The sequence below is a fragment of the Pseudonaja textilis genome, chromosome 16 (assembly GCF_049901715.1).
Source record: "Pseudonaja textilis isolate UNSWEBS1 chromosome 16, rPseTex1.2, whole genome shotgun sequence".
NCBI classification, from domain to species: domain Eukaryota; kingdom Metazoa; phylum Chordata; class Lepidosauria; order Squamata; family Elapidae; genus Pseudonaja; species Pseudonaja textilis.
The window spans coordinates 5,021,357-5,047,866 of NC_142005.1; the positions used below are offsets into that span (position 1 = coordinate 5,021,357).

Below are 26,510 nucleotides of genomic sequence, written 5' to 3' on the forward strand. Positions count from 1 at the left end.
GACAATAAAGTTATTATTCTATTCTATATTCTACTTTATTCTATTTCTATTCTATTCTATATTCTACTTTGTTCTATTTTCTCTTCCCTTCTCTTCTCTTCTCTTCTCTTCTCTTCTCTTCTCTTCTCTTTGCTACTCTACTCTACTCTACTCTACTCTACTCTACTCTCTTTCCTTCGCTTCTATTCTACATTCTACTCTATTCCATTCCATTCCATTCTACATACCCAGCCAATGATGGCTTGTTCGGTCAACTCAGTTCAACAAACCATACTTTGGCATTGGCGCTGCCCAAAACGTCTAGGAAGCGAAGAGAAAAATTAAAATATTTATCTCCCTGATTCTGAAGGCTTTGCTCATTGACGTTACGTCAATAAAGTCACTGATCATTTCGGATCTTCCATCTCAGAAGTTTGCAAAAGAAGTTTTCAGACAGCAAAGAGGAAACCACAACGAGGCTGTTTCCATAACACAACACAACGCAACACCCCTCTCACACAAGCCGGTAAACTTGACGGTGGCCATCAAACTTTGGCAGGTTTGGGAACCCAAAGGCCCCTGTTGCAACCCCCACTTTCCTTAGCTCGCCTTTCCTTGTGTTTCTTTCTTTTTTTTCAAATGTATATTCAGCATTGGAGGTGGGCAATCCAATCAAACCAATCTCCCCCGCTCTCTACCCCCTCTTCAATCCAGGGGGAGGGCCCAGAGATAAAGGAATGGGGGTGGGTTTTGCCTGTATATCTAATTTTCCCCCTTCAAGGCAACTTTATCAGGCTGTTTGGGCAGGGCCGGCTGTCCCCTCCCCGCCCTGGTGGGATCAGCTCCAATTGTCTTTCGGCTGGCCCCTTGTTTGCTAAAGCTTTGTTTTCCCATGTTTACTAAGTCTCCCATTCCAGGCAGGGGGGGGGGAGGGCACAAAATAAAAATCAAAGCTGCCCACCCCCCTCCTTATTTTTGTACTTCCAAAGAATGCACCTTTTAAAATGGATTTTAGTTCTTTATATTTCTCTCCTTAAGAGACATCCAAGCCCCGTTTGCTTACAAGTCAGTCCCGCCATTTCTCTCTCGGTTAGATCTTGGATCTAACATTAATTAATTAATGTTATAAATTCATTAGACCTGAAAGAGAGAGAGAGAGAAAAGAGAGAAGAGAGAGAGAGAGAGAAAAGAGAGAGAGAGAGAGAGAGAGAGAGAGAGAGAGAGAGAGAGAGAGAGAGAGAGAGAGAGAGAGAAATACAGGTATTTGACTTTTGCGACATTTCTTAAGTGAGTCCCCCACGGTGGATCAGTTAGTGACCCAGTAGTTAAGTGAATCTGGGCTTCCCCGTCAAGTCTGCTCATCCGACGGTCGCAAGAAGCACAATCTCGGAGACACAGCAACGGTCGGTCATAAGTATGAATCAGCTGAATTAGGATCACGTTAACCGACGGGGTTGCTACCAAGGTGCAGTTGTTAAGTTGTTAACTGAATCTGGCTTGTTAGATGACCTCTCCCCCCACCCCCCCTGGGGGGTGCACAGCAGCCGTCACAAGTACGAGTCGGTTGTCAAATGGGCGGATTTTGATCGCGTGACCCTGAGGAACGTTGCAACGGTCCTAAGTGTGTGTGTGGGGGGGAAATGGGGGTAAGTCCCTTTTTACTGTGCCCTTGTAAACTTTGAACGGCCAGTAAATGAACTGTTATAATTCGGGAACTACCTGTATGGAGACATTCCCACCTCGTGTCCCTATTTCTCTTCCCATCCCCAGAGAAGCTGGGGTGTGCCCGGTTTTTGGAGGGAGGGGAAAACAGGAGCCGAGTCAGAAGTCGTGGGTGTCAAAAACTGCCATCTTCCCCTCGCCGCCGCCTCCTTCTCCGCTCCCCCTCCCTCCGCCCGACCTTCCCAAACCGGTTTAGCAAGCAGGTAAAGCCGAAGTAAAGACACCGTTATTTCCAAACGCATGCGCCATCCGCACCACGCCTCCCAACAGCAGATCAAATTAAGGAGTTGGGGCAGAGAGAGAGAGAGAGAGAGAGAGAGAGAGAGAGAGGGACGAGGTTTCTTGTCCTCCTGGCTTTCTTTTCTTTTCTTTTCTTTTCTTTCTTTTTTTTTAAAAAAAATTAGGATTGTTCTCGTCTTTAATTTTGGAGAGCCCCGCTTTCAATCCGGAGTAAGCGCCGAGCGTAAGGCGAGGAAAGCGAAGCGAAGAGAGGAAGAGGAGGTGGAGGAGGAGGGAAAAAGAAAATAGGCGCCTCGCCTGTTGCTCACCTGGTGGCCGCTCCTCCCGTTCTCTTCTTTCTTTCTTTCTTTCTTTCTTTCTTTCTTTCTTTCTTTCTTTCTTTCTTTCTTTCTTTCTTTCTTTCTTTCTTCCTTCCTTCTTCCTTCCTTCCTTCCCCTCCCACTTTTTCCCTCCCCTTTGAACCTTGATCCGAGTTTGAGCCTCGCGCGCCAGAGAAACTGAGCCGGGGGAAAGTTTTGGAACGCTCGCACAGAACGAACGTTCCGACGGATCGAACGTTCGCGGCGCCAAGGTTCGTTCCGGCGCGGCTCAACGTTCCATCGGGCGCACGGAAACCCAGAACGTCCCGGATCCCCTTATGGACGATTCGGAACTCGCCTTTGGCTTGGATTGATTGATTGACTGGTTATTGGTATCGGAGCAGCTTTCTTTCTTTCTTTCTTAATTTCTTTCTTTCTTTCCTTCCTTCCTTCCTTCCTTTTTCTTTCCTTTCTTTCTCTTTCTCTCCTTTCTTTCCTGTTTCGTTTTCTCCTCTCCTCCTCCTCGTTTTCCTTCCTCCGCCCTGGCGAGGAAGGGCGAGGGAGCCCCCGTTTGGGAAGTTCAACGGCGGCCAGACTAGCTGACCTCGAGCTCCCAAAATGCCTAGAGCTTTCCTGGTGAAAAAAACGTGCACTTCGGGCCGGAGGAACTGGAGCGAACTTCCCGACGAAGAACGAGGAGAGATTTACGTGCCAGGTGAGGTCTGGAGGCGGGCGGGGACTTGAGAAGAAAGGCAGGAAAAATTGCGACGGGTCTGGCTTTGGAACCATTGTTGTTGTTTGTTGTTTGTTGTTGTTGTTATCCTTAACAATAACACGACGACATTCCGGGTTTTGCTACTTGAAATATATATATATATCTATATTTTAAAACAATTGTGTTCTACCTGAGATGAGGAGAAGCGTTTGTAAACTCTCAAAAGAGTTAAGCGGATGTCCCATAGTGGATTGGGCCCAGTCGGGGAGGCCAGAGGTGGGGGAGGAGAAAATGGGGAAGAGGCCCCCGGGTGTGTGTGTGTGTGGGGGGGAGGGTTAATAGGGGCTCCTTCCTCGGGGCTGGGTCGTTTCCCTCCACTGCCCAAGGCTGGGAGTCGCGATCCTATACATAGCTCCACCTTATTTTTCCAAGGCTGGGGCGGGAGGAGGTGGAAGAGGGGGGGGGGAGGGCTAGGAAAGGTCCGTTATCAGGCATCACTTCGAAAGAGGAATCCTGGCCTATTGTACCCCCGTCGTTTGTGTGTGTGTGTGTGTGGGGGGGAAGGGGGTCGGAAGGGGGTCGGCAAGGTTGAAAAGCTGCTAATCGCACCTGCCCTAGCGATCCCATTGTCTTTCCCCTCCTCCCGCCCCCCCTCCCGGCCTGGGAAGCGCACTTAAGCGCAGTCTACTCCGCCTTCTGGAATGTTTGAACGCGCCGGCGATTTAGTGGTTGGATGAGTTGGGGAGGCCGGAGGCGCAAATGGGAAGAGAAAGAAAAGAAATAAGAAGGAAGGAAGGAAGGAAGGAAGGAGGGAGGGAGGGAGGGAGGGAGAGAAGGGGGGGTCTGGAAAAAAAAGAGAGGAGGGGCGCGCTTTCCCCCTCCCTTTCTTTCTTTCTTTTCCAAGGGCAAGAAAGGATGGGAAGTTGAAGGTGAGGATCAGGGGCAAGGAAGGTGAACTTTGGCCTGGCTGGATGGGAGTGGATGTTTTAAAAGGGGGAGCGGTTTGGGCTGTGTAACGTTTTTGTCCCCCCCGCCCCCCCTTCTTCATAACCATGCCAAGGAGGTGGAATAAAAGGTGCCAATAAAAAGAGAATAATTGTAACACCCCCAGGGTTGAAATGAGGGGGTTCTTAGTGCTTTGTGAGCGTTGTGGTTTTTCTTGCAGACATTTTGTTACCATATTAGGTAACATCATCAGTGCTAGAAGGGAGGGGGGCGTTGTGGAAAGGAGGAGGAGGGGGAATGACTGTGGGGTTCTTGATGCTCTCTTGGTGGTTCTCTTGCAGACGTTTCACGACCCAACTAGGGAACATCATCAGTGCTAGAAGGGAATGGGGTTTGCTCTCAGTTTATCAATCCCTTCTAGCACTGATGATGTTCCCTAGTTGGGTCGTGAAACGTCTGCAAGAGAACCACCAAGCTCAGAGAGCACCAAGGACCCCCTCACAGAATAATAAGAGTCGGAAGGGGCCTTGGAGGTCATCTAGACCAACCCCCCCTCAGGAGACCCTATACCATTCCTGAAAAATGGCTGGCCAGTCTCTTCTTTGAAATCTCCAGTGAGAACCCACTGGACTCATGAGAAAATATCCTGTAATGTTCCTTAGAGGAAGAGTCTAGATAGAAGAACAACAAATGCAAACAATTAACCCGGTTTTGGGCAGTGGTTTGTTTCAATTTGGTTTCTGAATGTTTTGTAAATGTTTAATTAGGAGAATGGGACAAGAAAATCCTGCTGTTACCTAGTCTGGTAACAAGACGTTCAGAAACGAAATTGAAGCAAGTTGCTTAGTTTACTTTATTGTCATTGCACCTAGTACAATGAAATTAAATGCCATCTTCAGTGTACGTCATACATATGAAAACCCACATCCTTCACATTCTATACAAATTGAACTGAAAACCCGGGATATTGCATTAATATTTCACTATATCAGGGGGTCTTCAAACTGGACAACTTTAAGAGTTGTGGACTTCAACTCCCAGAATTCCTCCTCCTCCAGTCATGTTAGCTCAGGAATTCTGGGAGTTGGAAGTCCGCAAGTCTTAAACTTGTCAAGTTGGAAGACCCTTGCACTATATAGTAGAATTCAATATAGATACAAGCTTGGAGAGCGAAGCCCTCCTAAAAATCTAAAACCTGAGCTAGTTTCCCCCCCCCCCCACACTATTAACCAGGATTAAACTGTAACGTTCCTATCACAGGAAGTGTTGCATTCCTGGTTTTAAATAAGGGGAGGGTGTGTGTGTGTCTGCGTGTGTGTCTGTCTGTCTGTGATGGCTTGGCTGGTGGAAATCCAGCCCCTTCCTTTAGTTCAGAGTTTAGCTGTTTGTGAGATACCGTTCCTTCTTTGCGAATGCAGCCTCACGATGGGTGTGTGGGCTCAGGCCAGGTTTAACTGGTTTTAGTTGATGAATTGTGGCTGGCTGGATTTGCTGACCAGGTTGAGGCCTACCTTGTTTACTCATCAGGTCTCCTGGGCTGAACCTGTTTTTGGAACTGTCAACTAGCCAGATGCAATCCGGGGTCCCCTTCGGTTCCCAGAATGCTCAGCAGCCCACCCCACCCCCCCGGGGATTTTCAGCAAATGGCCCGGCTAGCTGGGGAATTCTGGGAGCTGAAATCGAAACCTTTAGGATTGGTTCAAGGAAAGGCTGCATAGAAGTTTTCAACAGGAGACGGTGAGTTCTAGTCCCACTTTAGCCATGAAAGCTGGCTGGGTGACTTTGGGCCAATCACAAGGAGACGGTGAGTTCTAGTCCTGCCTTAGACGTGAAAGCCAGGTGGGTGACTTTGGGCCAATCAGCAGGAGATGGTGAGTTCTAGTCCTGCCTTGGGGAGGAAAGCGAGCTGGGTGACTTTGGGCCAGTCACTAGGAGACAGTGAGTTCTAGTTCTGCCTTAGTCATGAAAAAGCCAGGTGGGTGATTTTGAGCCAATCACCAGGAGACGGTGAATACTAGTCCCGCCTTAGGCATAAAAGCTGGACTTTGGGCCAATCACCAGGAGACAGTGAATTCTAGTCCTGAATCACCAGGAGACAGTGAGTTCTAGCCTGCCTTGGACAGGATAGCCAGCTGGGTGACTTTGGGCCAGTCACCAGGAGACGGTGAGTTCTAGTACCACCTTAGCTATGAAATCTGGCTGGGTGACGTTGGGCCAATCACCAGGAGACAGTGAGTTCTAGTCCCATTTAGCCATGGAAGTCAAACCGGGTGACTTTGGGCCAGTCTCACTCTCTCAGCCCACCCCACCTCGCAAGGTTGTTGTTGTAGAGAAAATAGGAGAAGGAAAGTGGGATGGGTTCTGTTCGCCCCCTTGAAGTGACTTCTAAAAATAATAAAGGTGAGCTACAAATAAAAAAGCAAAACCATTTTTAAAAAAGAGAGCAAACCACCTGGAACCTGGCAAGTTTTGCCTGGTCCGCATTGTTTGCTTCTGATATGAGGACAATCAGATAGTTTTCTGGCTTGTTTCCTTTTTTTGCCAATGGTGTTTATTCAGTTTTTTTTTTTTTTTTAATGATCCACTGCGTCTGAATATGAATTTCCCTCCGGCAGTGGGGGTTAGCGGGGGAAGATGGGGGTCAGGGGGAGACCTAGAAGTGATTTTTAGGAGAGGCTGCTAACGTTTGGCGGAGCGCATTTTTCACATTACTTGGCAGGCTACTCTAGCCTCAGCTCAGGACTCTGTAATTAGCATCTAATTAATCACGCTGGCAGCCTGATGCAGGTTTCTCTGTAGATTCCAGGTTTGTGACTGTACAACGAGGTACATGCATACATTGTAGGTACATACGTACCTACAAGAGGTACGTACATTCCATCAGGATTCCCGCCATCTTGCTTTCTGGAGCCATCCAGAATGATCCAAAATGCAAAACGAGGCACGCTGAAGTGCCTGTTAGCCGGCGCACAAGAGAACATCTTTTGAGAAGGACAATGAAAACAACCTGAGTCTGAGATTTCAATCTTGCCCTGAAGTTTTGCGTTCTTCACCTTTCTTGGCTTCTGGCATCCTACGAACAACCCTGCGAGATAGGCTGGGCAGAGAGGGAGAGGGAGGGAGGGAGAAGGGAGAGGGAAGAAGAGAGAGGGAGGGGAGAAGGAGGGAGGGAGAAGGGAGACGGGGAAGGGGAAAGAGGGAGGGAGAGAGAGGAAAGAGGGAGGGGAGAGAGAGGGAGAGATGGAGAGAGACTGAGAAAGAGAGAAGGAGGGAGAGGAAAGAGAAGGAAAGAGAGAGAAGAGATGGAGAGGGGGAAAAGAGGGAGAGTGCAGAAGGGAGGGAGAGGGATGGGGAGGAAGGAGAAGGAAAGAGAGAGAGGGAGAGGAGAGAGGGAGAGATGGAGAGAGACAGAGAAAGAGAGCAGGAGAGAAGGAGAGGAAAGAGAAGGAGAGAGAGGAGAATATTGTGGCTGAGTTGTGGGATGTGTGTATGTCTTGAGACCTGAGTTTTGGGCCTCAAAATATAGAGAGCAAATTTGGGGTTTGGACCCCCGTTGTCTTGCCTGGGCTGATGGTGTCGCGTGGAGTATCACAACCCCCCCAAAAAGACCATGTGAAACCCCTTCCTTAGGACTGCTCACCGGGGACGCTGGGATTTGAAACCCAACACGGATTGATTTCGATTGATTTATCCCACTTCAAAATGCCGGGAAAGCACCAACTCGCTAACTAACTCCAGTTAAAGATCTGAGAAGATAGGTAGATCGACCTCTGTCTCTCCGCACCACCACCCCCAACCAAAATTTTGGGGAAAGCTAGGACGTAGGATGGAATACAGGTAGTCCTTAACTTACAACGGTTCATTTAGTGACCATTCAAAGTTAAAACGGCGCTGGAAAAAGCAACCGGTCACCGTTTCTCACACAACCGTTGCAGCATTCCCGTGATCAAAATTCAGGCATCTGGCAACTGGCAGGACCAGGTTGTCCTCGACTTATGACCACAATGGTGCCCCAAATTTATGATGTTAAGTGAGACATTGGTTAGGCGAGTTTTGCCCCATTTTTAACGACCTTTCTTGCCGCAATTGTTAAGCGAATTATTGAAGTGGTTAAGTTATCAACATGGTCGTTAAGCGAATCTGGCTTCCCCCATTGATTTGGCTTGTCAGAAGGTCACAAAAGGGGATCACGTGACCCCCCCCCGGACATTGCAATCCGTCATAAATATGAGTCGTTGGCCAAACGTTTGAATTCTCATCACGGGACCACAGGGAATGTTGCAAACGGTCATAAGTCACATTTTTCAGTGCTGTTATAACTTCAAACGGTTGTTAAACGGTTTGTGTTTATGACGCATGGCCCTGCCGGGTCACAACCTTTTGTGACCTTCCGACAAGCGAAGTCAATGGGGATTAACAGAGTTGGAGGGGACTCTGTAGGTCATCTAGTCCAACCCCGCACCCAAGCAGACTCGCTCAAAAACCGTGTAACTAGTTTAACAACTGCAGTGGTTCGCTTAACAACTATGGCCAGAAAGGCTGTAAAACGGGGCAAAACTCACTTAAAACAACTGTTTTGCTTAACAAAGGGATGTTTGGGTGCCAATTGTGGTCTGAAGTTGAAGATTACCCGAAAAACAACGGCTGCGATTATGATCTGCACGACTAGCAAAAACAGTTCTTCTGAGAATGTGCAGAGCGGTGCACTCACAGAGATTATTATTATTATTATTTAACAGTTTCTACTATTAATCATCCCAGATAACATGTTTTGATGGAAAGCTGGTATCCCTTCAGTTCTTTTGCTTGGAATGCGGTACAATTTATATTTGATGGTTTTTTGGTTTTGGCACCAAACGTCACCTCTTCCTTTTAATTAAAAAAGCGAACTTAAAAGGAAAAATAAATCTGCTGACAAATTTGACAAGCCTCTCTCTCTCTCTCTCTCTCTCTCTCCTTCGGGCTCCTCCGTTTTGAATTTGAAAGCGAAACGTGAAATTAATGTTGGGCGAAGAATGCCGTTGCATGGCGCGAGCCGAGTTTTTATTTCGGGATTGGAAAAACCAGCAGAAACTTCTTCTGATAAAGCACATAATAGACTTTTTAACGAGAAGACCGTATAGGACTGTGATGGTGAATCTTTGGCAGGGGTGGCATGGAGAGCCCTCCCTCTAGGCACATGTGCCATTGCCAGCTGGTCTTCGGGGGCACCAGAGCACCAAAAAAAACCACCCCAAAAACAAGCCATTTTTCGGGCCTTTTTCCAGCCGTTTTCTGGGCCGTTTCCAGGTCCAGGTCCAAAAAATGGCCTGAAAATGGCCTGAAAAAAGCCAAAAGGAAGCTACTTTTGGGGCCTTTTTCAGGCATTTTACAGTCCATTTTTGGGCCTTTTTCAGGATGTTTTGGTCCAAAATATGACCTGAAAATGGGCCTGGAAAAAACGTGACTTCCAACCCACCGTCACAGTATCTCCACAACCACGTGATCAAAATTAAGACGTTTGGCCACCGGCTCGTACTTACGAAGGTCTCGCAGTGTCCCAGAGGCCACGCGATCCCCTTTTGTGACTGCCTGATCAGCCAAGTCCACAGGGAAGCTAGATTCACTTAACAACCTGTGGTTCACTTAACAACTGCAGGGATTCACTTAACGTGGCAAGGAGAGTCGGTAAAACGGGGTGAATTTCGCTTAGCAAACGTCTCAGCCACAGAGGTTTTGGGCTCCGTTATGTTTGTACGGTGAGGAATTTGCCCGTACTTATGTTGGTTGCAGTGTCCTGGCATCACGCGATCCCCTTTCTCACGAGCCCAGTCAACGGGGAAGCCGGATTCACTTAACGACCGTGTGACAACTGCAATGATTTGCGCAACAGTTGTGGCAAGAAAGGTCATAAAACGGGACAAACCTCACTTAACAACTTGGGATTCCATTTTGATCACTCAGTCGCAAAAGGGGATCACATGACACACACGCACGCACACACCAGAGACACGGCCACCGTTGTAAATATGGGTCAGCTGCCAAGCCTCTGAATTTTGACCACATTACCATGTGGATGCTACAACAGCCGTTAAGGGTGAAAAACGACCGCTTGGTCACCTTTTTCGGGGCCGTTGTAACTTAGAACGGTCACTAAATGGTTCATATTTATGACCGTCGCAGCATCCCGGGGTTATCCCCTTTTGCAACCTTCTGACAAGCGACGCCAATTTGGGAAGACAGATTCATTTAATGACTGTGTAACTAGCTTAAGAACTGCAGTGATCCACTTAACAACCGTGGCAAAAAAGGCTGTAAAATGGGGCCAAACTCCCTTAACAAAGGTCTCGCTTAGAAACAGACATTTTGCACGCCGATTGCGGCCCTAAGTTAGGTAAGATAACAAATAATCAGAGTTGGAAGGGACCTTGTAGGTCATCTAGTCCAACCCCCTGCCGAAGGCAGGAGACCCTACACCATTTCTGACAGGTGGGAGTCCAGTCTCTTCTTGAAAGCCTCCAGGGATGAAGCTCCCACAACTTCAAAGATTACCCAAAGAACTCCAGCTGTGATTATGATCTGCTAAATGACCCGTTGTAAGTCCGAGGACTAGCTGTCCCTTCTGCTGAGCTGTCTCTTTTTCTTTATCTTACTTTCCGTCGTCCAACAGAGTCGGAAAGAATCTCTGTCATGTTCTTTGCATGCCTTTTAAGGGCCATTGCAACACACAGCCAGCAGCCTCCCCCTTACTCCACCTTTCTGGAGGCAGGTGATGGGCCCTTGAAAAGTGGCGCCAGCCCCGGAAACGCTTAATTAACTCGCTGGGTTGGGCCGCCGCTTTCCAATAACATCCCGGTCAACCGGTTCCAGGCTGTTTACTGCTATTGCAGCTGGCGTTGGGTCCTGATAGAGGGACGCCGAATGAAAGGAGGGGATAGGTTCTTTTTTTTATTTTTTAAAAAATATTTTTTAGGGGGAGGAAAGGGGAGCGGAACCCCGGGCTCGTTTCCCAATGTTGCAAAGTCATTGAGGACTAGCATCCTGGCCAGCCTTGCGAAAGTGCCCTTTTGCTTGTTTTGAACCCGCCTCGTTTTCATCTCCAACCTGGGCTGGTTTTTCCAGGTAGCTGGAGGTGGGCCAGCTCTGAGAGGCGCCCATTGGGCTGTGTGGTGGGGGAAAAAAATAAAAGCCCTGAATGTGTTCCTAGAGTCTCTCGGTGGTGTTTCTTCTACCCAAGTGGACAAAAGCGACTTCCATTTTTTGGAGCGTTGAATAATTCTGCTCTGGTTAGATGTGATCTCCTGCGTGGAGAAGAACGGAGCAACACGGGGCCAGGAGGGGAGGTTTTTTAAAAGAAATTTAAAAAGGGGGATTTTGGAAAAAAGGTTGTGGAGAATGAGATCCGGTAGCATGGAGGGGTTGCATTCATTGTGGTTCAGGGTAGTGGTTGCCAACCGGTGGGCCGGTGACCCCTGATGGTCCGCAAGAAAATTGTGGTGGTCCGCAGAGAAATGTCACCTCCAAAGCAATTAATCCAGGTTGCATAGGAACACAAGGCTGTGGCGCCCACATAGTCCGTGGGAACACAAGGCTTGCGTCCCTTGCATTGCACGCAACACGAGGTAGGGAGGGGAGGAGGGAAAGGATGGAGGGGGGAACTTGCCTCACGCACCCCACGCGCCTGGCCTGGCCACAGGGCTGCTTCTTTCCGCTTCTTTCTTCTTCTGCAGGCAAGGAAAGCAGCCAAAGTCTTTCTTTCTCTCCCCCAAATTCCACCAGAAATGAGTCTTTGGGACCCTGCAAGGCCTCCTGCTCCAAGAGGCTGCGCCGGCAAAGACTCATTCCTGGCGGAGTTTGGGGGAGAGAAAGAAAGACTTCTGCTGCTTCTGCTGTTTTCCTTGCATGAAGCCAAAAGTCTCTCTCTCTCTCTCTCTCTTCCCCCGAGAATGGAGCTGGAGATGGAATCCTGCGATCCCAAATAAAGAACGATTGACCTGTCGGAAATCGGGGTGGGGAATTTTCCTGCAGACTTTTCGGGGATTTTCCCAGGGTCTCTGGTCCGCGGGATTTAAACTGATGAGTTTGGTGGTTCCTGAGGTCCAAAAGGTTGGCGACCCCTGGAACTTTAGGGCCTTGTGCGATGTCTTGGGCCGTCACAATAAGCCTTGACCTGGTTTGCTAAGGAGGGCATTTTAGACTCTTAGAAAGCTGGATAAAATTGAACCAAGGGTAAAAAGAAGTGGATTAAAGCAAATGGGGGCTTTGCTGGATGTTCAATTCACACAGTGTTGTTGCATCATAGCTTAATCCTGGCTTAACATGATGCGTAAACATAACCAGAACTGTCACCCTTGCGAAGATGCTGCAAATCTCTCTGGGGACTTACAAGCCACAAATGCTAGTTTGGCTTTTCCTACATTAGGCAAGAGGGTTACAGATAGTCCTCAACTTGTGACCACTTGTTTAGTGACTGTTCAAAGTTATGCCAGCCCGTTAAAAGTGTTTATGGGTAATCCTCGGCTTATGACGAAGAAGGGAAGCCAAAATTTCCATTGTTAGGGAATGCGGTTGTTAAAGTGAATTTCGCCCCATTTTAACCGCCTTTCTTGTTCAGGGAATCCTTGCAAAATGTAAAGTTAGTCACATGGTTGTTAAGCAAAGCTGGTTTTCCCCATTGACATGAAAGCCGCAAAAAGGGACGCTGCGGCCGTCATAAATATGAATCCGTTGACAAACTGTCTGAATTTTGATCACACCGCAATAGTCGCCGGTGTGAAAAACGGTCATAAATCACCTTTTTCTGTGCCATTGTAGCTTTGAACTAAGGGAGTCTTTGTAAATCAAGGACAACCTGTAGTCTAATGGCCTCTAGGAACCCCATCTCTCTCTTTTTTCTTAAAAATATATATATTCCTTTTCTCTTCTACAGTCTCCCTGGGCGGATATGCGCTCTGGAAGGACCCGGAACCTTCGGTGGCCGAGCCGCCATCTTTCCCGATGCCACTGGACATGACCATCCGCAACTCGGTCTACACGGCGGCTCAGCCCCATGGCGCGGCCCACGTGTCCGGTGGGGCATGCCAGGAAAACGAGTCCGACTTCACGCACTCCAAAATCAAGGTAGGACTGACCAGTAGCTTTGCACCCCAGTTTATTACAGACTAGCTCGGGCTTTGCTACGAAACTATGTGGTCGGGCTTAGTTTTTTGGGAGGAAAATAATTGGGGATGCCTACCAGCATCCATTGGTATTCACCTGGCTAGAGTCCTGTCAGTGTGTGAGAGAGTTGAGGGCTGTTTGGAAACTGAAACAGTATTTGCTGTGTGAGCAAGGAGACAGCAAGGAGCCTGGGCATGGCTTAGCTCAACTGTTCTGTACTAAAGCTGCTTGGTGCTGTGAAACTAAAACAGAAGCAGAAACTCTTCTCCTCTGCTTGTGTTTTGCATTTGGAACAGGTTTCTTTTCAGGTGGGGAGGGGGAGTAGAACTCTTTAGCATCAGAGCATGTTAATAATAATAATAATAATAATAATAATAATAATAATAATAATATAGGAAATACTAATGCTCTGATGGTCATTTGGAAAAATCCTTTCTTAGTGAGCCCCTAGAAGCCAAGAAGAACATAATTTACGGTGCTGGAGATTTTGTGATGATGCCTGAGTGGCCTTTCGCTTTTATATATATATAGAGATCAAGGGTCTTCAAACTTGGCAACTTTAAAACTTGTGGACTTCAACTCCCAGAATTCCTGAGCTAACATGACCGGAGGAGGAATTCTGGGAATTGAAGTCCACAAGTCTTCAAGCTGTCAAGTTTGAAGATCCCTGATAATCAATTAACGGAGCTGGAAGGGACCTTGAAGGGCATCTAGTCCAACCTCCTCCGCCCAAGCAGGAGACCCTTACACCATTTCCCGCAATTTATGACCGTTTCTCACGGGCCCCAGTGGGGTTCCCACAGGGAAGGAGAGATTGTACGCCTAAAAAGCAAATAACAATAATGAAGCGGTAAGGTGTGTGATTGTGTCGACACCGCTCCTAAGCTGTGCTTGATTACATCAGGGGCGGGGTACAGATAAAGGGAAGGAAGTTAGTCATATGGGGGTGGTGGTGGAAAGGCTTCGAGGACCTGGGATGCACCAGCCACAGTTGCGGGCGCGCTCACAAAATGGTAGCCACGTGCAAAACATTGCTAGTTTCCTGGGCACTTTCATTTATTGGTTAAGAAATGTCCCAGATGGGAGGAGAGAGGCAGATTTTTCACCAAGAAGGTAATTTTTTCCTGCTTGGAAAAAATTACATTTCCCTTTGTTTTCTTTCTTTTATTTGTAATTAAAAGAGCAGAACGAAAGAAGGTCTGGAGAGAGCGAAGGAGCAGCAAACCCCAAATGAGGGTTTGTTGGGCTGGTTGGGGCTCGGTTGGGGCCCTGCGGGCAAACCAAGGTGTGAGGAAACTGGGAGACTTATAAACCATGGATCTGAAGTTACGACAGCAGTGAAAAACACTGGCTTAGAACCAGTCCTCACACTTGGGACTGGTCACAAAAGGAGAATCACATGAGACCCTGCAACCATCGTAAATAGGAGTCAGTCATGAAGCGTCCGAATTTTAGTCACGCGACCTGCTGGGATAAACTGCAACGGTGGTAAGGGGTGAAAGGCGGTCGTAAGCCCCCTTTTTTCGGTGCCGTTAGAACTTTTGAACGGTCACTAAATGAACTGTTGTGAGTTGAGGACTTCTTTAGACATTTGATGGGATATTTCGCAACGGGGCGTTTTGATGTGCCCACGGCTTCAAAATGAGGGTTGGGAAAGGGACTCTCTCTTGAAAGTCCTACCCGTTGAAAATTGCCATCGGGGTTTGGAAGTGCCAAGCCCGGTAGGGCAGTGCTCAAAAACTGTGGGCGATCATGAGGACTAGAATCTTAGCTTCGCTCTGACCAGCAAGGACCACATTTCGGGGAGGAGTGGCGGGCTAGGCTGATGGCAGAACATCAAACCAAAGTGGTTTTTTTTGTTTTTTGTTTTTTTACCTTTCCACAGGTGAGCCCGGCTGACGGTCCCCTTGAGCAGTTTTTATGCCCCTTTTGCCAAAAGGCCTTCTCCTACCAACGGATGCTCAACCGCCACCTCAAATGCCACAGCGAGATCAAACGGCACCTCTGTCCCTACTGCAACAAAGGGTTTAATGACACCTTTGACCTCAAGCGACACGTCCGGACGCACACAGGTGAGCTGGCGTGGGGTGGCAAGTGGCTGGTGCTGTCACCGATGCCCAGAATGGCTTTGGAGATCTAGCCGGGGATCATCATCATCTTTTAACAACCCCATAATCCCTTGCAGGGGTGGAGTCCGGGCAACTGAATGGAGCTAGCAGTGCTTTACTGACCGGATGCTTTTCCTGTTGCCAGTGCGGAGTTTAGTTCAGCAGATAAATTCTCAGAGTGCCCGGAGAGGATCGAACCTAGGATCGAACTCACCGCCTCCTGATTGTGAAGCCTGAGCTTCTCCTCACCATGAGATCCGGACAGGGATGATAGTCTGATTAAGAAAAGGGATCTATAACAGGGTCTTTCTTAGATGCAGATCTATGGATACGTGAGGGAGTGGAGACTGGCTAGCGGTGGCCTTCCCCAGTTCTCCTTAGCGTACAATGCCAAGACAATAGTTGCAAACACCAAGTTGTGGTCTCCCCTAGAAGATCCAAAAAGGAGAAACAGTGTTTGTGCCCGCACGATCAATCCTCCGTTCTGTAGGTAGTCCTTGACTTAAGACTTTGAGCCCCGCATTTCTGTTGTTAAGCAAGACGGTTTCCTTGGGTGACAGATTTCTTGGGTGTCCGGTCACACTTAGCTAAAAAAGGAATTCCATTCTATTCTTTATATGCTGTTCTTGTTCTTGTTCTGTACCTGTTCCTTTCTGTTCTTGTTCTGTTTCTATTCTTTTTTTTAAATTTTAAGAAATACTTTATGAAGTACAAACGATCACCACACATTCTATAATAAGACAAAGCTTATTGCTCTCTAATACAGTTGATAGTGATTTAGATATCTCATAAAAGGTATTAAATGGCAATTACTTCTTGTCCCTTGTAAACTGTTATCTATATTGTAATAATACATAGTAGTCTATTATTATTATTGGATTATAACTGTGTTTTTATAGATGTCCTTTATGTAACTTAGTCAATGAGAAAGAGGAATAAAACTAGTATTTTATAAATTCCTATCTTTTAGCGTGTGTGTGTGTGTGTGTGTGTGTGTGTGTGTGTGTGTATAAAATATGTTTCATAGGTTCATTATTTTATGCATTTTTTTCCGGTCTATCCAATCGTACCATTTATCCCAAATCAAATAATATTCAGAGTCATCTTTTCCTTTTAATTTTAGTATATTCCTTTCCTTTCCTTTCCTTTCCTTTCCTTTCCTTTCCTTTCCTTTCCTTTCCTTTCCTTTCCTTTCCTTTCCTTTCCTTCCCTTTCCTTTCCTTCCATTCTTTGCCATTTGTTTCCATTTCTGTTAATTCTATTCCTGTTCTGTTCTGTTCTGTTCTACTCTGAACTCTGTCTACTCTACTCTACTCTTTCTTTGAACATGTTTCACTTCTACTCCAAGAAGCTTCTTCAGCTCTGGATGGTGGGGAATGGAAGGATTTAGACTCCTTGCAGGCAGCTGGTCATTTGCATCCTTTTTAAGAGTGTCGTTAAGGCCACTTGGAGGTTTATTTGCGTCCTCGGGGTCACCTGAGGGGTGCAAATGGGTGTGGAGCCTCCTTGGAACTGTTGAAAAGACACTGGAGATAGATGAGGTCGTATATCCCTCCCCCCACTCAATTGAGAGAGAGGCCAAGCGGCCTCAACGACTGTCAATAAAAGGATGCAAATGACCAGCTGCCTGCAAGGAGTATAAATCCTTCCATCCTCCACCATCCAGAACTGAAGAAGTTTCTTGGACCAGAAGCGAAACGTCTTCAAAGGAAAAACCAAAAAAGGCCAGTTGCCTCCTGAAAAAGCACCTTTGGGACATAAAACCAGGCGCCTTGCTTAATAACAGAAATTCTACTCCCGGTTGTAAATGGAGGATTACCTGTCACCCTTAAGACAAGAAGACATTGTCACTTGGAAGGGTGCCGCAAGTGTAGCAATTGTCCTCGGGCAACCCAGGTTGTCTGAACTCACCCTGGATCCTTCCTCTTCCTCCTCCTCCTCCTCTCTCCCCCGCCCTGCAGGTGTGCGTCCTTACAAATGTGACCTGTGTGACAAAGCCTTCACCCAGCGCTGCTCCTTGGAGTCCCACCTGAAAAAAATCCACGGGGTGCAGCAGAGTTACGCCTACAAGGAACGCCGGGCTAAACTTTACGTCTGCGAGGATTGTGGATCGACGGCCGATAGTCAGGAATCCCACCTGAGACACCTGCAGGAGCGACACCCCGACAGTCCGCTACTCCGGAAAGCCTCGCGCAAGGCGGCTACCACCCTTCACGGCATCATGGGGGCGCCGAGCATCCTTCACAGCTCTGCTCCTTGTTCCTAAACATCCCGGCCCCTTTTTTGGGGGGGGGAGGGGGGTACCGTTGTTCCTTTGAACTTGGGAAGTCTTGCCCGGGGGGCAAAGGACGGGATGAATTTGGCTGCTGGACCAGACCACCAGGTCCGGTATTTCGAACCCGGCGTGGTTGAAAAGGACACCGCGTAAAGTGAATCTCCACAAATCTTTCATGAAGCGCTTGGGAAATTATTATTTTTTTTTTAAAAAAATCTGGATCGGACTTCTGGATGGGATGATGGCGGCTTTGAACATTAGAAAGGAGCTCAGTGTTGGCTGCTTGGCAGGCCAAGACTTGGGGGAGTTGGGGTGGGATGATTCTCAGAGGTCATCTAGTCTGACCCCCTTTGGCCCATGCTTAAAGGACTTCCGGATAGGAGGACAGCGGCTTTAAATGTTAGAAAGGGGCTCAGTTTTGGCTGCGTGGCAGGCCAAGGCTTGGGGCAGGATGATTCTCAGAGGTCATCTAGTCTGACCCCCCCCCTTTAGCCCATGCAGGAAAAAAATTATTGGATGCATCTTAGTTGCTTGCATTGGGGCTGCCTTTTAAATCCTCGCTGGGGTTGGCATACAATAGTGTCTCCGAAGCCTGGATTTAGAATTGTTTGTTCACCGTTCTTTGAATCCGTCGCCTATTTTCTCACACCCGAGTCCGAGGATGTTGATGAATGGTGTGAAAGATGTGAGCAGCCGCCTTGAGAGTCAAGGCAAAATAATTTTAGAATTGTTCACCAACTGATTCCCATCACCGAAAGATGGCGAGTTACCCGTTTCCCTGGGTATGCGCAAGCAGAGGCTCGGGGTTCGAGAAGCGATGGGGTAGATTTCCGCCTTTGATTAAGGAGGGGGGGTTAGGCTAGATGACCTCATAGCATCCCTTCGAGCTGGTATGTTACGATTTTTCCACCTCAGGCCCCGATCAAACTAGTCTGACCTTGGAGATTAAGTGCCTGGACCTGTTTGTTGGCTATCAGGACGGAGTTTGAACGGGAATTCTATTTTTTAAAACACGAACAATCTCTGGACCGAATTGGGGGTGTCTGGATGAGGTTTTGCAAGCTTCCATGATACACACAACCCCTCTTTTCTGTCCAGAATTCAAGCTCTGACATTCTGGAATCTGGTGAGGTTTTTTTATTTTTGTTTTAGTGATCCTTTTGAACCAATGCAAAAAAATGTATTATTTATCCAGAGTCGAGGAACCCCTGGATTTTGAGTTTTATGATTTTTTTTTAAAAGATATATACAGTACAGTATTGGATTGTTGATAAGGACTGCATCATTTCTGACCGGGAGGCCTCTAGCCTTTTTGAAACGGGGCAGAAAAAGGGAATTATTAAATGAGTACAATGGTACTAATAAGGGGTATCATTTTTATTTAATATTATACATGTGTGAAGACGGGGTCCCTGCCACGGCGTGGCGAGGAGACACCGAAAGCTAATTTTTTTTTGGCATCTTAAGGGATGAAAGGCATTACGCCAAACAACAGGGTGTGGATCTTGTTTACAAATCGGCCATGTTTTCTCTTGACTTTGGGGGAACGAACTTGGCCTGTGAACTTTTAATGTTATTATATTATTCGTAATCTTATTATTCTTCCCCTCCTTATCTGTTAATTAAAATAAAGGAACTGGATTCTCTCTGCGAGTGGCAAGTTGCACGTCATTTGGGATTCCAAAGGTGTGTCTCGAATGGCACCTAAATGTATAGCCTAACAGAGTTGGAGAAGGGACCTTGTAGGTCATCTAGTCCAACCCCCTGCTCAAGCAGGAGACCCTGGACCATTTCTTTCAATCAATCAATCAATCAATCAATCAATCAATCAAAGAGAATAGAGGTTAAAGGGACCTTGGAGGTCTTCTAGTCCAGCCCCTGCTCAAGAAGGAGACCCTAGACCATTTTGATTGATCGATCAATCAATCAGTCAGTGAGAACAGAGGTTGAAGGGACTTTGGAGGGGTATTGTTCACCTTGTCAGAATCTGGTTTTTTTTCCCTAGTGGAATTTCACACTTCTTTAGTCAGAGCAGAAAAATTGCCCTCTTAAGCTGCCTTTGTCCAATACACTTAACCCTGGTCAGTAATTAACCCAGGGGTTGCTTTTGCAAATGGCTTAGGTTTTATGGATTTTAACTTTTTGTTTTTTGAGGGCTGTTTCGCCAACCTCTGGTTTTTCAATTCCTGGGCCGTTGCCTTGTGCAAACTCAAAAACACATGCAAAAAAAAAAAAAAAAAGGATTAATTCAAGAAGTTGATCCAATGGAATCAGATGTAGATTAAATCAGAACTTGGCCTTCAGATTAAGCAGCATTTTGATAAAAGACAGCAGCTGTAGTTCAGGGCTGAACTGTGCTCTTCAAACTTGGTTGTTTTCCTGAAGATGTTTCACGACCCAAGTAGGTAACGGCATCAGTGTTAAAAGGGAGGGGAGTTTTTAGAGTGCAGAAGGAAGCGGAGAGGAAGAGGAGGGGGACTATGAAGTCCTTGGTGCTTTGTGAACTTGGTGGTTTATTCTTGCAGACGTTTCATTACCCAACTAGGTAACATCATCAGAACTAGGATGAGCAAACCCCACTCTCTTCTAGTGCTGAGGTTGTTACCTACTTGGGTAATGAAATGTCTACATGTGCAAGTAAACAACTGAGCACCCAGGATTCCTCCTCCTCTTCCTCTCCTTGTCCTTTCTCCCTCCCTCCCTTTCTTCCTTCCTTCCTTCCTCCCTCCCTCCTCTTTTCCTCCGTCCCTCTCTTCCTTCATATTGTTCTTTCCTTTCCCTTCCCTTTTTTCCTCTCCTCCTCCTCTCCACAATCCCAATTCCCTTCTAGCACTGATAATGTTACCTAGTTGGGTCATGAAATGTTTGGAAGAAAACAGCCAAGCTCAGAAAGTATCAAAGACCGCACAATATTATTATTATTATTATTATTATTATTATTATTATTATTATTATTATTATTATTAAATCTTTAGTGAGATTCACAACCTTTGAGACTGGTTGGTAGCTCAACAGCTCGAGTCCTAACCGAGGACCTATATTACTACTACTACTACTACTCTACTACTACTACTACTCTACTTCTACTATTATTATTATTATTACTCTTCCTCTCCACAAACCCCACTCCCTTCTAACAGAGCACTAAGCAACAATTCCAATGACTGAGTGTTTGTTTTTAGCACCATATTTTTAAAAAAATAGGGTGATGAAGGGGTGGGAGAGGGAAGCCTGGATTTTAATCCTCCCCCAGCTACAAAAGCTCCCTGTTCCTTTCAGTCCAGCCTCCCTTACAGAGTTGTTGTACAGAAAAATAGGGAGCGGTTCCATCCCAAGCGAGCAAGTCAACAAAACGCTTTCGCCTGTTTATCCTAAGCCTTCATTTCAGCAAGATACCCAGCAAAAGTTGTAATGTTATTCTTAAACAACCAACAGTTGGAACCTGGCTGATAAATAAAACATTGCTCTCCTGTTAAATTTCCTGCCCCACCTGAGAGAAATAAAGGAAGCTTATTCCATCTGAAGCTCTCATCTCTCTCTCTCCCTTGGGGAGGGGGGGGGTGTCAGGATAATTTTTGGCACGCCCAAGCCTTGCTAAATTTTGGCGTAAACACCTCTAATGAAGTGGAAAGCAACAGACAACAGCTTAGGTAATGCCAAATTTAATCATCTGAAACGTTAATTAGACTTTAAATTAGACTTTCCTGCTGGAAATATTCGAGATTGGCCGCCAGGGGGCGAGCAGGGACCGCAGGTAGCATAACGAGCCGCATTTCCCCAATGAAAAGTTTTCCTCGACAAGATGGCCAATAATTTTTAACCAGGTTTTGAAACGGAAGCGGCTGTAAAGATTGCAAGTCTGGGGTGAAGGTCGGGAGCTGAATGCTGGTGGAATGTTCCCTAACCATTTCTGCTTCTCAAAAGATTTATTCATCCTTTAATGGTTCCTGCAAAACATGAAGAGTCTTGGTTATTCCAAACATTGCAATTCTGCGTTTTTTTTTTTTTTTGCAGAACCTGGTCAGGAAGAAAAAGCAGGCTAGGAGCAAAGGTGAAACAAATATAGCCATTCTTGGAAGGTCCTCTTGATTACAGCAGGATGGGAGGAAAAAAACATTGGCTTTTGTACCTGGCTGGACTACAACTCCCATCCCAGCAGCCCCAGCCAACGTGGATCCGGGATGAGGAGGCTGGGATTGACGGTACACCAAGGAGGAATATGGAATAGAGTCCCGGGATCAAATCCTCCTTCCCTTCTCTTGGGCCACACATGCCAGTTGGGCTGGCCTACTTCGCAAGGTTGTTGAGGATAAAAGGGAAGGACAGTAGTCAGACAGTTTTTCCCCAGTGCCATTATAAGTTAAGCAAACGGTCATAAATCGAGGACTATCTGTAAGCCCTTTGGCTAATGCTGCTTTCCAATAAAAGAGAACGTTTATAACTCGGGGTTGAAATGAGCGGCCCTTGGTGCTCTCTGAGCTTGGTGGTTTTCTTGCAGACGTTTCATGATCCGACTAGGTAACATCATCAGTGCAAAAAGGGACATTGGCAGCAAACCCCTCTCCCTTTTAGCGCTGATGATGCTATCTAGTCGGGTCATGAAACGTCTGCAAGAAAACCACCAAGCTCAGAGAGCACCGAGGGTTCCACAGCTCCTCTTCCTCTTCTTTCTTCCTTCCTTCCTTCCTTCCTTCCTTCCTTCCTTCCTTCCTTCCTTCCTTCCTCCCCCTCCCCTCCCTCCCTCCCTCCCTCCCATCCCTTGGTGCTCTGATCTTAGTAGTTTTCTTACAGATGTTTCCTGACCCGACTTCAGGGGTGGGATTCTACCAGTTCGCACCTATTTGCTAGAACCGGTTGTTAATATTCTAAGCAGATCAGAAAACCGGTTGTTAGAAGAAATTACAGGGCTAATCCTGTAAGGAAGGCAGGAAGGAAACATTCTGGTGTTGCTTACAGAAACTGCTTCTCCGTTAACCCTTATTACATTCTTAGCAGGACTAGACTTCCTGTCTCTGGAACTTCTCTGGAGTTTTCTTTCCCCTCTTTTGCTGGTACTTTGCTTGTGTGGAGTGAGCATTCCAAGTTACAATGGCCCTGGAAAAAGTGACTTATGACCATTTTTCACACTTACGACTGTTGCAGCATCCCCACAGTCACGAGAGGCCAGGCGAGGAGATGCGTGCCTCGATGTGATTGATGTTGAATTGGTCACGCCCAGCCAGTAACATGACCACCGAGTCACACCCTCCCAGCCACATTACCACCGAGCCACACCCACCACCTAAGCCACGCCCACAGAACCGGTTGTTAAAAAATTTGAATCCCCATCGCTGCCCGACTTGGTAACATCATCACTGCGAGAAGGGACATTTAGCAGCAAACTCCCACTCCCTTTTAGCCCTGATGATGTTACCTAGCTGGGTCAGGAAACGTCTGCAAGAAAAGCGCAGAGACCCCCCGCCTCCATTCTGCTTTCACAGAGCAAAAGGTTTCTGGCTTTTGACTTTTTCTGAACGTTATGCATGATGGTGAGCGGACTCAGTCCAAGACGGGAACTGGCGGAAGAACTTTCTGTACCGCTGTGGCATCTGGGAACATCGGAATGCAGGAGGAAGAAGGAGAACATGCCGAATTAGCTGGCTTGTCTAACACCAGGTGAGGGGAGTTGGGGAGGAATGTTAACAGGGAAAGGCTGGGTTTATTTTGGCATCGAAATCAGAGCCAGAGGCGAAAAGGGCTTGCCAAATTCAGACAGATTTGAACCTGTCAAGGAACAGGGTTAAGTTCCTAGGATGTACTTTCCTTGGGATTCGAACCAGAGTTCGTCTAACTTGAGTTTTCAAAGAACAGACAAGGAGCAGACTTTTATGGCTGACGTGCCAAAAAAAAAAAAACTCTTTTAGGAAAGGAAACAGTTTTTTTAAAAAAAGGAAAAGGCGTCTGCGTTTTAAAAGCCAAGCGCCAAGTTTCTAGTCCTCAGGATGGAATTGGAGAAGTTTAAAGCAAGGTATCGGTCTTCTGAGTGGTCTACGTGTTGGTCCATTGGGGTGGACTCATGTGGCAATGGGTTAAATCTCTGCCCCCACCCCACCACCACCCATGGCCAACATTTAGATAGGTTGGCTTTAAAACTTCTCCAACCCATCCTGAGGACTAGAAACCTGGGTGCTTGGCTTTTAAAAGGGCAGCCAGGCCCATTCAGAGATTTTTCTGATTTTTAAGATTTGCAAGGGGGAAAATAAATAAAATAAACAGCATTAATTAATTGCAGGGAGAATTCATGGCTTCTTCCCTAAGAAGAATTCTCATTCAGACTGATAATTCAGATTTGGGGTCCTATTTATCGGGTTTGCATGACTGCCATTTGCAATCTTCCCAGCTGGCTTCTGGCAAGCAAAGTCAATGGAGGAAGCCAGATTCACTTAACGACCATCCGATTCACTTAACGACTGCAGGGGATTCAATTCACAACCCCGGGCTAAAAAAAAAGGATCACAAAATCCAGCACAACTTACTTAACCCTCCCACACCTTGCTTAGCAACCGCCCCAACAGTAGCCATAAGTGGAGGACAAGCTATACAAGTAGTCCTTGACTTACAACAGTTCATTTAGTGGCCGAAGTTACAACGGCACTGAAAAAAGCGACTTAGGACCGTTGTTCACACTGATGACCGCTCCATGATCAACATTCCATGATCAACCTTCGTCCGCTTGGCAACTGACTCATATTTATGACCGTCGCTGTGCCCCGGGGGTCATGTGATCTCCTTTTGCGACCTTCTGACAAAATCAAGGGGGAAGCCAGATTCGCTTAATAACTGTGTTCCTAATTTAACGACTGCAGCAATCCGCTGAACAAACGTGGCATGAAAAGTTGTTTAAAATGGGGGCAAAATTCACTTAAACGAATGTTTTGCTTAGCAACATAAATTTTGGGCTCCGTCATAAGTCGAGACCTTGCCTTCCGAAGTTGCAGAAGCTTCATCCCTGGAAGCTTTCAAGAAGAGGCTGGAATGCCATCTGTCAAAAAATGGTTTAGGGTCTCCTGCTTAGGTGAGGGGGGGGTTGGACTAGATGACCTACAGGGTCCCTTCCAACTCTGGTATTCAATGGAACAGAAGTTGCCTTCAGAAGTTGTGGGAGCTTCATCCCTGGAAGCTTTCAAGAAGAGGCTGGACTGCCATTTGTCAGAAATGGTGTAGGGTCTCCTGCTTGGGCGGGGGGTTGGACTAGATGACCCACAAGGTCCCTTCCAACTCTGTGAATCTAATTTAATTAGATTAAGTTCAGAGAAGAGCAACCAAGATGGTCAAAGGCCTGGAGACTGAACCCTATGAAGAACGGATGCAGGTTTGGGGTCTGGCTAGTCTAAAGAAAAGAAGAATTACAGGGGACAGGAGAGCATCTTCCAATATTTGAGGGGCTGCCCCAGAGAGGAGGAAGGGGACAAGCTATTTTCCAAAGCACCCGAAAGCCAGACAAGGAACAATGGATGGAAACTGAACAAGGAGAGATTCAACCTCGAAATAAGGAGAAACTTTCTGACAGTGAGAACAATCCACCCCTGGAACAGAAGTTGCCCTCGGAAGTTGTGGGAGCGCCATCACTTGAGACTTTCAAGAAGAGACTGGACTGCCATTTGTCAGAAATGGTGTAGGGTCTCCTGCTTGGCCGTGGGGTTGGACTAGATGACCTACAAGGTCCCTTCCCACTCTGTTAACCTGTAAACACACTTCCTGTATGTTTCTATTGCTCATCCATATTTTTAAGCGATGCAAAATGCTTGTATTAAACTGTTTATTTTTTATCCTTTTTTTTTTTTGCAATTACAGCTCTTTTAAGGCCAGCCTCTCTCCCCGGCCAGGTTTGAAATGTGGCCCCCTAAAAACCCACTGCTTGAACCCTGAAGCGCCCCTGTCTTTGGGATGCAGTTGTGCAGCCGCCCCTGACTTTTGGCTAAAGGACGTTCCAGTTTATGAGGTGGACGCAGACTGTCCTCCTGTCTCTTCCTGGGGTCTCGAAAAGTTCTGGCCGGACGGTTGAGAGCAGAGTCCAAAACATTCCAGCCGAGGCCCCTTCCCCCCCCTTGGTCCGTCCGTCCGTGCCATGTCATGGCCGACCTCTGCCGCTAATGAGCCTGTCGTTGCAACATGTTGACATTTCATTAGACAGGCGTCTTGGCTGCAGCCATACGGTGACTTGCAGGCTGCTGGGTCCCTAGTTGAAGCCTCTTTCTTCCCCCCTCCACCCCCCCCCCCTCAGGGGGGAGGAGAAGCGGGGTTTGGCACAGCTGGGCGGCGAGATCGAGAGGATGCTCACGCCAAGTTGGTTTTCCGGGTGCCGGCACCCATGATTATTATGATGGTTCTCCAAAGCACCAGAAGGCAGGAAGAAGAAACAATGGTCGGAAACTGATCAAGGGGAGAAACAACCTGGAATTTAAGGAGAAACTTCCTCACAGGGGAGACGATTAACCGGTGGAACCCCTTGCCACCAGAAATCGTGGGCGCTCTATCGCTGGAGGTTTTTAAGAAAAGGCTGGGCAGTCCCTTGTCTGAAATGGTATAGGGTCTCCTGCTTGTGCAAGGGGTTGGACTGGATGACCTACAAGGTCCCTTCCAGCTCTATTTCTAATTTTTCTATTTCTGTTATTTCCTATTCTCTTATTTCCTATTGTATTCTTTTTTTTAAATTCCATTCTAAATTCTTATTCCTATTATTCCATTCCATTCTATTCCGAATCCTATTCTCTTCTCTTTCTCTTCTCTTCTTAATTCTCTTCTCTTCTATTTTTAATTCTATTCCTATAATTCTATTCTATTCTATTCTTGGAGCCGAACAGGATGTGCAATAATCAGAAGCGACAATTTTCCCGCAAGATGATAAACAGCATAAGAGTCATCCTAATAATAACGATATTATGCATTGGCTAAGTGGTAAATAGAATATAATTCAATATGGGTTGTCCTTGACTTACAACAGTTCATTTCGTGACTGTTTGAAGTTATAAAGGCTCTTAACAACCATGTGACTGACTTTATCAACCGCAGCAATTCATTTAGCAACTATGGCACAAAAGGTCATAAAA

At 46.8% G+C, this 26,510-nt stretch overlaps 1 protein-coding gene across 1 annotated transcript; it reads left to right on the forward strand.

Moving 5' to 3' along the window:
* Positions 1–1,977: 1,977 nt before the first annotated feature.
* Positions 1,978–19,072, forward strand: OVOL1 (ovo like transcriptional repressor 1). Its single transcript, XM_087914138.1, has 4 exons — positions 1,978–2,955; positions 12,809–12,999; positions 14,924–15,110; positions 17,108–19,072. Exons 1-4 carry the CDS (start codon positions 2,859–2,861, stop codon positions 17,410–17,412), a joined length of 780 nt encoding a protein of 259 aa, XP_087770264.1. The 5' UTR covers positions 1,978–2,858; the 3' UTR covers positions 17,413–19,072.
* The last annotated feature ends 7,438 nt before the right edge of the window (positions 19,073–26,510 follow it).